Source organism: Anomalospiza imberbis, chromosome 19 (genome assembly GCF_031753505.1).
Source record: "Anomalospiza imberbis isolate Cuckoo-Finch-1a 21T00152 chromosome 19, ASM3175350v1, whole genome shotgun sequence".
NCBI classification, from domain to species: domain Eukaryota; kingdom Metazoa; phylum Chordata; class Aves; order Passeriformes; family Viduidae; genus Anomalospiza; species Anomalospiza imberbis.
This window is the reverse complement of record NC_089699.1, coordinates 8,692,359-8,705,247: the sequence shown is the minus strand read 5'-3', so window position 1 is coordinate 8,705,247 and position 12,889 is coordinate 8,692,359. Positions and strand designations below refer to the sequence as shown.

Here is a 12,889-nt window from a genome sequence, read left to right as displayed (position 1 = left end):
TTCCGCTGCAGCCGCCGGGCCCCGCCCCTCCTCCTCGCCGGCCAATCGTGAGGCGGCACAGCACCTTGCTTAGCATAACCCCTCCTCCCGCCACGGCCTGGCCCCGCCCCCGCACCGGCAGCCAATGGCAGCTCGCCGTTCCCACCGCGGCTGACCGGAAACGCGGTGATACCATAGAGAGGCGGGGAAGGAAGAGCCGCCTGGCGGCCGCTCGCGCCGCCGCTCTCCATGGTGAGACGTCCGCGGTACCCGGCGCGCTCTCGCAGCATCAGCATCATCATCATCATCATCATCATCATCATCGCTGATGCTGCTAATTGCCTGAGCCCCTTTGTCGCCCAAAAAGCGACCAGCTGCCGAGGTCTACCGGGGAAAGCGAACCTCAGACTGATTTTAACCATGCGCTGCGCAGTGACCTTGCCCTCCAGGAGAGAACCCCAGCGTCCTTTGATAAAGAGTAAAACATTAATGCCAGAGAGAGTGGATAATTTATGCTGACAGAACTCCTGCCCCAGCGTCCCCATGGTCTCTGCTTTATTTCCTCCTTCATCCCCATCACTCAGCGCATTTGAAATGCCGGTGCTCTCACCTCCCATGCAGGAGCACCACATCCCATCTTGGTTCAGCCCCTGCACAACACACCAGACACAAAAATCATCTCAGCGGGCCCAGCAGACATTTAAAAGTTGGCCAGATGCCAGAGCACGCAGGCAAGTGCTTGACGGGGCTTTTTAAATGCAATTAAGACCATGAGGAGTTTACAGCCAGGAGCTGGTTGTAATATGGATCATAAAATTCACACACTTTCTCTCCTGGTCTTAGAAATTAGTTAATGGCTTTCTGCAAAGGCACGCTGAAAATGGCAGCTGGCTCTGTGCCTCCTTCTGCACCCATTCCTTCAGAGGGGTCGTGGCGAGGACCAGGAATTCCGACAGCTCCAAACCTTCATCCTCAGGTCAGCACAGCACTCACTGAGCCCCTGCCCAGAGAGGCAAGGCTGAAGGCTCCGAATATCACCATAGAGGTCATCCACAAAAGCAGTTGGTTTAAATTTGGAGGGTTCCAAGCACATGAGTCAGAATCCTCCTTTTTCCCCAGAATTCTCCATTTCTCCCATTAACTTCTGTATCCACCAGTTCTGGCAGGGAATAATCCATCTATTTCCCAAATCACAGGCTGTCTCCCACTGGCTGAGGGACCTGCAAACACTTGCCTTCAGATGGCATTGCTTTGAACAACAGCCATAAAACCCAGCTGGGAAAAGAGCCGTTGCTCCGACCAACGCCTGGGAACATTCTGGGGCTGATCTTTTTGCCGCAGGAGAGGGCAAAAGAGCATTTTGTGCCCACAAACAGGAACATGCGAGGTTAAGATTACCCTGCCTGGACCAAAAGCACCTCGAATGCTCCCTCATCCCCTTCCTGGAGCTGGGAATGCCAATAATTTTTTACATTTATCTTATCTCTGGTGCTCAATTGAGAAATGAATTGGGGGGGGCGGGGGGGAAGGGGGAGGGTCTTAGACCCCCAGAGCATTCAGGCCATTTGCTCAGGCCATACCCCTCCAGCTGCTCCCCTACCTACAGTCCCAGCCTAAGCCCTGCTCAAAGGATGGGAATTTGCCCTTTGGGTGTTCCATAATGTCCTGGATCAATGACCCACATGGGCCTGGATAGAGGTGGCAATGCCACCAGATCAGTGCATCAGCAGCCCCTGGGCCCCAGCCCAGGACAAATCAATAATTCAACATTTCTGATGCCAAAGGGGTCACACTGGATGCACCCAGGGCCACTCTTCCTTGTCCTGAGTCCGGATCATCTGCACAGGGATGCCACAGCCATCCCAGCTCCAGCCTCACATCACAGGGACAATTCTCCAGTGCATCTGAGGATGCTCCTGGACTTGGTGGAGGAAAAGCCGAGTAAAACACCATGGATTGCCTGCTGTAACAATCTCCCTGCCACGGGCCAGGACCAGGGCAGAGCATCCTTGAGCCTTGGGACACATTTGTCTGTGAAGACTTATAAATCCACAATGTGGCACTGCGGGGGTCCAGCCTGGATGGGAGGACAACTCAAATCAGAGAGCAAAACCCCAGGCTGAGAGCAAAGCCACACTGCTCCCAGTTTGGCCATCGGCCTTTTCTGCTGCCAGCTCCCCACCGTGACACTGGGGTGGACTTTGCCATCGGTCTTGCAGGTCTGGGACAGCACAGCACCCTGGTAAAGACAGACACAGCTTCCCATAGGTGGCTTGAACCGGGCACGTGAGCATCCCAGCCCCTGGCAGCAGCACAGGGGGCAGAGTTCACCCTCCTTAAACAGGGAAAGCCTCCCGAGCCCTGGACACCTGCCTGCATCATCTGGCAGATGATTTCCTAGATAAATTCTTGCCATAGCAATGACCAGGTCTGCAGCCACCTCTGGCACCCCAACACGGACACCCCCCATGGGGTGAGGGTCTTTCCCCCACTCCTACCCTGGGCACCACAGGATACCAGTAAGACTTCCTCCAACAAAAAACAAACAAACAAACAAACAATGATAAAGGAAATCCACCCCAAAGTGTTAAGGCTGAACTTGCCAAATCTTTGTTCCTAGAAGGGACTGATTTAGCCCAAAGTCAGGCAAAGCACAAGCAGTAGTGACACAGCCCCCTCCCCACATCCACCCCTTCCCTGAGACCCCGACCAAACAGCTGCAGCTCCATCCTACAGATCCTGGTGCTTCTCAGTTCTGGATGTCCTGGACGTAGGTGCCATATCCCCCACGGATGGGGCGGTTTCCTCTCCCCAGGTGTGAAAGCAGAGTGGATAAAACGAAGCCCTGGCTGGGAATAACTGTGGGGGAACCCCGATTTTTCTGTCCCTGGTGTTACACCACCTGGCTCTGCCCCTGCAATGGCTCTGTGCACCATTTTCTAGCCAAAAGCAAGACTTCAGGGAGGGATGTTTCCTACACCGTGACTTCACGGAGGTGTTGGTCCTGCTAAAACCATCCCTCTGAATGTCCCTGTGGGAAACAGCCCCCCGAGTGCTGCAGCCCCCGTGGTCCTCACTGGATGCCAACCAGCTCTGTTATGGGGGGAGCATGGACCATCAGCTCCTCATATCTCTGGAGGAAGAGCCAGAGCCTGGAGCTGTAGGTGTCCTCGTTGTAGGGCAGCTTCTTCTGCTTCAGGTACTGGGAGACGATGGGTTTGATCTGCAAAGGCAAAGGTAACGTCACTGCTGTGCAGGATGCCCTGGTGTTTGCACAAGATGCCTGAAACGTGCCCAGAAAACCCATCCTACATGCCCAAAGCTGGGCTGGAGCAGGCAGGTAGTATCTTTACTGTGAATGTAAGAGGAAGGTGGTTTCCAATTGCAGCATCACAGGGAGTTCACCCTGGCAAAACGCCTTTGGAGGGCTCCAAATTAGGAGAGATGCATAATGAGGCTTCTAATGAGAGCCAGCCATGAATGCTCGTGGTTCACACCCATCGTTATTCCCTCGTGCCCACACAGCCAGCTTGGTGACAGGACTGGGAGGTTGCCACAGACTTAATTATCTCCTTCCCTGCAACACCTCTTTGAGGGAGGAAGGTCCTGGCAGCCCCGTGAGCTCAAGCAAAGGCCACTGAAAAGAAGGGCACAGCACTAAGCGAGCGGCGATCCTGTGCTGAAGGGTGGTGTACAGACTTGCCTTGGGATCCCCTCCAGCCGGGGCAGTGCTCAGAGCCCATGTTTTGAACGCACGCCGCACCTCAGAGCAGCAAGCAAGGGCATGACGAGAGCAACAGGAGGTTTGCCTGGATGTTGTCTGAACAAAAACCTGACTGTGCAATGCTGGGGACACTTTCCCAATGGAATAACTGGGAGGATCCTGGACTTGGAAGGCTGCTGCAGGCTGGAATTGGGACCAGGGGAAGGAGCAGGGAGCAGAAACCCAGGAGAAATCAGAATGGGATGGCAGGAGATGGGTTAGGTACTGTTGCAAAGCAGTGAGTGGTTTCCAACGTGAGAAGGAGCAGCACAGACAGGTCTGGCTGTGGGGGCGGGAGGGGGTGGGAAGATGGATTTCTCGTCCCCATGTCACCTCCCAGTCACCCTGTGGAGACATCTCACCTTCAGGCACATGTTGTCAGAGAGGCTGGGGAAGAGGTGATGCTCCACATGGCAGCTGATGAGTGAGTGGCCGAAGGACCAGTCAAGGAGGGGGTTGCGGGGCAGGTTGAGGACACCCAGGCTCATGAGGTGGATCCGCTTGGGTTTGCGGTCGGCCGCGAACATGGGGAGGCCAATGTGCTGTGGGAGAGGCAGGGTGGGCACCCTGTGGCACCTGTCACCTCCCCAGTCTCTTCTCAGCAGAGCCAATGGCAGCTCTGCCTGTGTATGGGCGCAAAGAGCACATTTTGGGGTCTCTCTGTCAGCCCAAGAGCTGGGTTTGTCTCTAAAGTCACCCCATCTTGTGTTTGTCCATGGAGCCACCAAGGAACTCCCAGGCTCTGTTCCCCCAGTATATCCACACTTAGAGCCACCAGCCTCTCCCCATCCCAGGGCCTGTAACACCACCTGAAACACATCAGCCCTCCCAATCCTGCCAGCCACTGCAGAGGACATCATCCTCACACCCTTTGCACTCATCTGCCCTGACATTTTCCAAGGGCCACCACTTTCCACCCAGCACCACCAGCCTGATCCTCCTGGTGACAACATCAGCACAAGGGAGGTGACAACTGAACCCACATGCCTTAAGGTGACACAAGCTCCAGCTAGCAGCATCAGAGCACTGCGTGGTGGCTTGCCTGTCTTCAGCACTGTTGGGATAACTTTAAGCTTCAGGTCTCTACCTGGAATATGTTGACATGGATGTAGGGATGGGCCAGGAGGGAGCGGGTGACCAGCATGCAGAGCAGGGCGGACCACGGTGACTGGAAGCCCGAGACGTGGAGCAGGAGCCAGTAATGGCAGTAAAACCCCAGAAACATACAGCAGAGGGTCCGGAGAGCTGCCTTCCGCTCCACGTTCCTCAATAAATCTGCACAAGGAAGAGAAGGCAGCACATGGGTGAGGTGTTGATGTTTCCCTACCACCACTGCTGCTCCAGCAGTCAGGCTGCCCAGCCCAGCCCATGAACTCACTTTCCCCATCCTCCTCCAGGTTGGCCCAAACCCTATAAAACTGCTGGGGTGTGGGTCTGAGAGACTCCTCAGAGCAGCAGATCCAGCTGTGTAACATCACTCAGGGGATTTGGATGCACCTTCCTTTCTTACAATTTACCAAGTCATGGTCTGTGCATTTGGCACTGCCCAGAGCTGGGTCATGCAGCCTGCAGAGCTTTGCTTCCCCAGCCTCTTACTGCTTTCTGGGCTCTTCTCCCTGATTGTTTTCTGGCACCATTATTTCCCTGGAGCACCACATCTCCTGCCCAAGCTCTTTGTGTCTGACCTCTGCAGCCCCCAAACCACCCCATACACGGCCACCAAACACCTTGTGTGATGCTCTGATCAACCTGGGACCCACGTGTGAGACTGACCCCATTATGGCCACAGATCTGAGTTAAAGGAAAATGGATTTGGGGTGCTGCAGGATCACGATGGCTTTTGCCAGAGATTTCAACATCCAGCACAGGAAAAGGTGAAGTGTTTTCTCAGCATCAGCAGAAAGTAGGTGCAGAAGATGTGGTTCCCAGGGCAAGTGCAGCATCTCCTGTGCTTCCTGCAGTGTCCCACCAGGAACTGGTGTAGTTAATGTGATGCCTCCAAACAAAGCAGGACCCTTGGGTGGGGTGAGACCTGGGCAGTCACAAGCTTCCCGCACCCAGCACCCTGTCCCAAGGCACCTGGAATGCGTACCAAGTGCAACCAGAGGGGTTAGGATGGGCACTGCAAGAGGAGCGATGAACATGTAAACATAGCGGTTCAGGAAAGGAAGTTTCCACGTGCTGGAGTCCCCCAGGCCAATGACATTGGTGTAGCCGTGGTGGATCTTCACATGGTTGTAGGTGGCCTCCTCGACTGTGAAAGCTGAGCACAGCTGGGAGGGAAAAGAGAGAAGTTGTGGTGCCAGAGTTGGGCACTGTCTGGCTTGGGCTTGTGTGGGAAGAGCCTGGGGAGATGCTCTGCACCCCACAGCCCCAAACCAGTCTGGAAATGGACTTTTAAGAGTTAAGCACTAAAAACCTTTCCCACCATTCCAAACATTCCCCACCACCACAAGGTGCTGATGGGGTGTTTTTGGGGGCTGCCCCACTCACCTCGATGAAGAAGATAGCCCACACTTTGCCCCAGGACTTGGACTCAGTCAAGGCATTGTGGCTGGCCAGGTGGCTGCCCTTTACAGTCAGGGTATGATGCACCACGCCAAGGGTGAGGACACCCGCCAGGAAAGGGATGGCCTGGGCCGACCGCAGGCACAGGAACCCTGTGGAGAAACCAGCTGGGCAGGAGCTCGGCCATGCACATGTCCTGCAGCCCTCTGAGCCAGGCTGGAGGTGTTGCTACACTTAAACACGCCAGCCACTGCCCTAAACCTGTTCTTCAGCCGTAGTTACAGGTATTTAAACCACGCAAGTCAGAGATTGCCTCCTCATCATCCTCATGACTGGAACAGCCACACTCACCCTTGTGCTGAAGATTTGGCCACTTCCAGCCTCGACGGCAACAAGTGCTGCAGGTGCCTGATCCCACCCCACAGTTCTGGGATATGGGATTCCACTGGTGTCATAATTCTGCCAGGATTTCAGCATCCCCAGGAGTTCAACAGCAAGAGAAGGTCCCAGCTTTCCAGCCATGCCACCAGAGACCCATGCTCAACTGTTTTCCCTTGCACCCACCACAGCCAGGGCCACTGCCACCAAAACCACCACGTCCCATGGTGGGACACTTCACCCACTGTCCTACCCTGTGAACATCTGCCTGGGCACCATCCCCTCAGGCTGTACCCCAGATACCACTGTCCCCTCAGCCCAGGCTGTACCCCAGGTGTCATCGTCACCTGCTGTGGGGTCAGAGTGCACCAAGTCACGGGGTGAAGGTGTTATTGTGGCTTTGTTACAACCTCAGCAGGTGCCAACAGGCCCCCAACACAAAGCAGTCATGAGGAGGCAGTGGGACCCCGGGGGACCCCCCGGCCATGGTTTTGAGGGGCTGAGCCAGATTACCTGCTGGGAGCAGGAGGAAGCTGCAGGCAAGGATGCTGATGTCCACGCCGTGCCGTTCCCACCAGCTGCTGCTCTTCACCACCTTCTGCACCAGCTCCGAAAGCTCGGTCATCAGGGCTTCCTCGGGCTGCCGTGCTCGCTGTGGGGCTCCCTCGGGGGTCACGTCCCCGTCACCCAGTGCTGGCCCCGGCTCCCAGCCCTCTGCCATCACGTCTGTCCTGCTGCCACCAGGTGCTGTCGTGCTCCGGAGCGAGGGGTCCCCCATCCCCCTGAGCCGGGGGACACGGCTGACCTCACCGTTGAGCTGCCGTCCCCTCGGCCTCAGCGGGTCCCCATCCTCCAGCGGCATCTCCCTGCTGAGCAGAGGCCCCGCAGGGTGTCACCCCCAGGGGATCAACCCCAGCCCCGCGAGCCACCGCGGACGGGCTCACCGGCTCCTGCTGCCGCCGAAGGACACGGGAAGGGCAGCGATGGAAAAAAATAAACAATCCAAGGAGGACGCAGCCAGCGGAGACGGCCGGAGAGCCGCCCAGCCTCCCACCACAGGGACAGCACAGCCGCCACAGCCCCCTGCTCACGCCAGCCCCGGCTCGGTGGCTGTCCCGGCGCTGGCCATTCCAGCCGCAGCCCCGCGCACCGGGCGAGCTGCGATTGGGAGGAGGAGGAGCAGGGGAGGACTGGGAGGAGGGCGAATGCAGATGAGCGGTGGCAATAATCCGCCTTCGTGGCCCATTTAGGGGAGCAGCCGTGGCAGCGGGGGCCATAAGGAGGACGCTCGGCGAGGGCAGAGGGAAGCGACAGCAGCAGAGGAGGGAAGGAGCGGAAAAAAAACAGAGAGAGGCAATGGAAATGTTGGAGGCGAAGGAGCCAAGTGCCAGGAAGAGCCCTGAGAAACCCAAGCGGAGCACTGAGGACAGGGATAGGGTTTCCCTTTTGCCAGGGAGAGGGAGCAAACCTTGCCTGTCCTACGTGGGAGCCGTTTTGGGGAGAAAAGCGGCCTTTTCCAGAGCGAGGAGCAGGCTGCAGCAAGGAGGGGCTGCATGTGCCCGCCCGTCCAAACTGCTGCTGCCGCGGAGCCTCCCAGCACCTCCACTCTGCCGGAGGGCACCCGCCAGGGACCAGGTCACCCCAAGTCTGTCCCTCGCAGCTCTGACCCCCACAGGGTCTCTCTTCTCTTTTGACCTGATTCTCTATGAATTTCCCCCATTTTCCATCACTTCCTCCTGACTCATCAGCCAGACACTGGCATCCAAAAGCTTTGGGGATGCCCCTGCACAGAACAGGGCCTCCAAAGCTCTATTTCTTTATGAAGGAAAGCTAAAAACACATTGTTCCTGCTGTAGCACTGGATTTCTTCTTGCTTAGTCATTTCTCCTTACCAAACCTCAAATCAGCTCAACAGATCCACCAAAACCTTAATGAACATCGACATCCATCAAATCCATATGGATTTGCAATAAGGCTGGTTTGCTACACCCATCACTAGCCCCAGAGTAGGATGGGCTCAGCACCTCCAGTAACATCACATCACTGCCGTGATTTGCAGGGAAGCAAACCTCACACCCAAGTTACACCAAGCCCCAGGGAACCGTCATCATCCTCTGGAAAAAAAAAAAAAATTAATAACAATTTTTAAAAATCCAAGCTGCTGCAAAGGGGGCAGAGCTGAGAGTGCCTCAGAGACCTGCTGAGGTTTCATTTCCACTGTAAGAGCGTGCATTAGGAAAGACCATTTCTAGAGCCACAGGCACTGAGGAATCACAGTGGTGTGTGAAGCCCAGCCAGTGATTCATTCTGATGAGCAGAATGGCTTTTGCCACCTGCCCACAGCTGGGAGAGCACCCATGGGTGCTGCCAGGCCAGGGGAGGTGGGTGTCAGGCCCAAAGGCACATCGGGTGGGGCTGCTCCTGAGATAGACACACCTTCATTGTCACCACAAGGGACAGTGGCAGGAGGGTGACAGCCCTGCTCCAAGGGTGCCATTTGACAGGAGCAAGGGTGAGCTGTGCTGGAACTGCCATTGCACAACGGAGCAGAACCAGTTATGTGGGGGCAGCTGAGGAGGAGGAGGGGGTGGGGATCAGCCACACATCCAAGACCAACATGATCCATGAGGATCCCACTGCAGCTGGCACAGGGAGAGGCAGGCGCATGAAGAAACTTCATTCAGTTTCAGCCACCAGGACCAGAGACCACCTGGGAGAAGAGAACAAATAGTGGGTTGAAAACTACGTGAGAGAGGCTGAAATTTGATTTCTGAGGAAAAGTGCTGAACTCAAAAGAGGTACAGCCAAGACAGGAGTCACAATGCTGACAGCAGACCAGCAACTGTAAGAAGAGTCTGCAGAGCCATAAGGACAGTCAGCAGGTTCAGGATGGTAGCCCTAAATCTGCCACCTTACAGAGCTCCATTTCCAAAAGAAACTTTTAAACATCTGATTTCCCACCACACACAGGCCAAGTCACACAATTCCCCTGACCCAGCTGAGATCTTAGGGATCAAAGCAAACGCTGACCTGGCCCTTGCACTGTGGACATAAACACCTCCAATTTAGCAGGGAAAACATGTGTAAGACTCAGAAATCCTTCAGCACACAGCAGGGCAGCTGGAGCGGATCAACGTAATCCCTGAAGCAGCGAGCTAGGGCCAGCAGCTGCTGACCCTGTGGCTGTCCCTTGCCCTGGGCACCACGAGGGTCCCGCAGGCAGCCCCCACTGCCTCCCCAGGCATCTGCCATCCTGAGGGAGCCACGGGAATCAGACCCCGGCTCTGTCCTCATCTGACCCACTCTGCCCCTAGAACTGAGCTCAGCCCCTAGAAAGGCCAAATCTGGCTCCCAGCAAGATCCTCCCATGTCCCTGCTCCCCAAAGAGGAGAAAACGGGCCACTTTTAGCCTGCCACAAGGACACACGTGTCAAGCCATCAGGACCCAGCAGGTACAAGTGCTTCCTTGCTGAGCCCTCCCAGGGTGCCCCCAGCCCCTGGGACAGCACGTGCTGCAGCCCAAGAAGTGCAGTTTCCAGCCCAAACCCAGGAGTGTGGAATAGCTGCAGGGTAGCTGCACCGCAGGGTTGTGGTGAGGAGGCAGAGTTCCCTCAGCAGCCCTCCCCTCCCTACGGCCCGCCTTGCACACCCTCCTCCTCCTCCCTGGGGGAGGAAGGCTCAGGCTGCAGGCACTGGCGGTGGGACACCACCAGATCCCCTGGCTGCCTCAGCCAGACGCTCCCAAAAGCACCGCCACCCCTTCCCCTGACACCGATGGCTGGGTCTGCAGAGATGCACTTCTGTAATACCCGGCTTTGGGCGCACTTCCTCCCACCGCTTTCAGACCAAACGCTTTTGGGTAATTAACTTAATCAGGGATTAATTACCACCATCCCCATCAGGGAGACCTTAAGCACCGCCTCTCTTTGTCTTTTGGGGTCTGGCAGAACTGTGGGGTCCTCACGAAGGAGAAATTCTCCGGATTCATCACCCTGAGCCCAGCGGCCAAGCGAGGAGCTCCATCTTCAGGCAGATCTCTGCCTCCATCACCCCGAAAGCAGCTCCCTCCCCCCCCAAATTCGGGCCCTGGCACACGGGTGTTTGGAACATCCCGAGTTTCACAGCCAAGCAGCTCCCACAGCTGCTGCCCAGGTACGAGTTTAGCTCCGGTCCCCACTCACCCATCCACTCCGGGGCTGCCCCAAGGCCAGCTGGGGCACCCCAAACCTCCCCTCCTGTGGAACGGGGAAAGGGAGAAGAACGAGCTCAGGACCACGGGGCAGGCACCAGAGGGAGTCACAGCTCTGTGCAGCGTCTGCCCGGATTGTCTTTTGGTCAAAGTGCAGGAAACTGAGCTGATGGGCTCCCAAGGGATGCTTAGCCCTGAGCTCGTGGGCTTCCAAAATGTGAGACCCAGCCTGATTTGTGCGGCAGGGAAACAAGCTCTCCGTGGACGCCAGAACTGCCATAGCCAGCAAGCCCTCTCCTGTGGGATGCAAATTCTCCTTCCAGGGACCAAAACCTTGGATGCTGGGGGCACAAAGCCACTGACCCCATCCCATGGGTTGCTAAGTCCTCTCCTAGGGATCAAGACCTTGGGTGCAGCCGCAGTCTCTCTGAGAGCTCCATTGGTGCCAGGCTGGGACAGAGCTGGCGTGGGGGTGAGATTCCAGATCTATCAAGGTCTGTTTTTTGGTCCACATCCTCCCAGCCCTATGAGACTTAGCAAGGTCATGCTTTTAACCTTAAATAAATACCCTTCCCAGGATATCTCACTGTTTGCATGGCCCAAATGGCCACTTCAGGCCACAGAAAACTTCCCGCTCGTGCTCAGCAGCTCCGGGAAGAGGCAGGATCCTGGTGCTGGCTAATCTGGCCGATCTGTTTGCATGGCACAGGCCGGACGACGGCGAGACGGGGCGGGCAGAGCCCTGGGTCATGCACTGGCTGCGGGGGAGGCATTGTGGACAATGCCTGGTCTTATCCAGGCTCTCTGTTGGTCTAGTGCTGCCCTGCACTGCCCCAGCACCTCCGCATGGAAGTGGCTGAATGGCAAAACCCCTCAAATTGTCCAAACAGAAAGGGGTTGGAGGCTCCACACCCTCAGTGTCATTCTCACCATCTTTTTCATTGCTGCTGGTTTTTTTTTTCATCCATTTGACCCTAAGATAGGTGCTGGAGGGGTTGTAGGTGGGGAATTGCTCTGCCAAACCTCAGTGATGTTCACCCCGGCGTGAGAACAGCTGGGATTTACCTGCCAGCAGCAGCCAGGTATGGAGACATCAACCTAACTCCTCACTCTGGCAAGCTTGAGGGGCTACGTAGCATTGTAGAGCCTGAACCCTCCTGGCTTCGGGGTTGGGACAATGGTCCTCCGGGTCCTGGCTAGGCCAGAGTGCTGCTGTGCTGCAGGGATAGACCATGAATAACCCTACACTTGCAGGGTGGGGACAGACACTTGGGACAGCCTGACATAGTGGGAGATTCTTCTCTGCATGGAGTTAAACACAGGCCTGGTATCAGCTGTGCCATGGGTCCAATGGCACAGCTGACACGTGGGCCCCCTCTTCCCTTTCTAGTAGCCACCTGCAAACACAAGAATCCCGAAGCTCAGGGATAAGCACCCTGGGATAAGGTGTAATTTTTTTACTTCCCAAGGCTGCATGAGACTCACAGCAGTGGCTGGTGAAGGGAGGTTTATTCAAAGTACATGGAAACCAAACCAAACACAAAGTCCTGCCCCAAGCCCTTGGACATCTCAGCCCAGGGCTCAAAGGCACAGCACCAAAACCCACCTTTCCCCGTGAGCAGCCCCAAAGCCCCTGGGGACTGGCTGCATATCCACCACTAGCATATCCTGATACCGTACCTAGGCTGTGTTTTCAGTTTATTCACTGCTTTATTCACTGTATCAGCAGTGAATAAAGCAGTTGTCATCCACCCCTGTTCCAGACCAGCTTCAAATCCAAAGCCTGGCTGGAGGTGTCAACTAATCACAGACTTCCTCCACTTAGCAGCTCAGGGCCACGGTAATCACTGGTTTGGGTGCCTCTGCTCTTGCCCCGACCGAAACTGCTTGCCCCCACCCCTGTGTCCCTGGCGTCACCGCCTGGCCAGGTGTTACCCAACGCAGGTGCGCGGTGGAGGTGCCGTGGGCTCCGTCCTTCTCAGCTGCCATAATGCTGAGCCTGCCACTAACAGTGTCACCAAGGGATGGTCGACTCTTCTCTCCTGCCAGCCTGGCAGGTCTTCTGTATTGCT

The 12,889-nt window shown here is 56.2% G+C and overlaps 1 protein-coding gene across 1 annotated transcript; it reads right to left on the bottom strand.

Moving 5' to 3' along the window:
- Positions 1-2,588: 2,588 nt before the first annotated feature.
- FADS6 (fatty acid desaturase 6) lies at positions 2,589-7,505 on the bottom strand. Its single transcript, XM_068209549.1, has 6 exons — positions 7,142-7,505; positions 6,236-6,402; positions 5,835-6,015; positions 4,830-5,017; positions 4,105-4,284; positions 2,589-3,202 (listed from the first exon to the last, which is right to left on the bottom strand). The coding sequence occupies exons 1-6, from the start codon at positions 7,488-7,490 to the stop codon at positions 3,053-3,055; spliced, it is 1,215 nt and encodes a 404-aa protein (XP_068065650.1). The 5' UTR covers positions 7,491-7,505; the 3' UTR covers positions 2,589-3,052.
- Between the last annotated feature and the right edge of the window lie 5,384 nt (positions 7,506-12,889).

Excerpts from the sequence above, each read along its gene's own strand:
- FADS6 (XM_068209549.1), bottom strand. The coding sequence starts at position 7,490 with ATGCCGCTGGAGGATGGGGACCCGCTGAGGCCGAGGGGACGGCAGCTC. Across the intron at positions 4,285-4,829 it reads TCCATGTCAACATATTCCAG|CACATTGGCCTCCCCATGTT; the intron begins GTAGAGACCTGA and ends CCTCTCCCACAG. Across the intron at positions 3,203-4,104 it reads CTGACAACATGTGCCTGAAG|ATCAAACCCATCGTCTCCCA; the intron begins GTGAGATGTCTC and ends TTGCCTTTGCAG.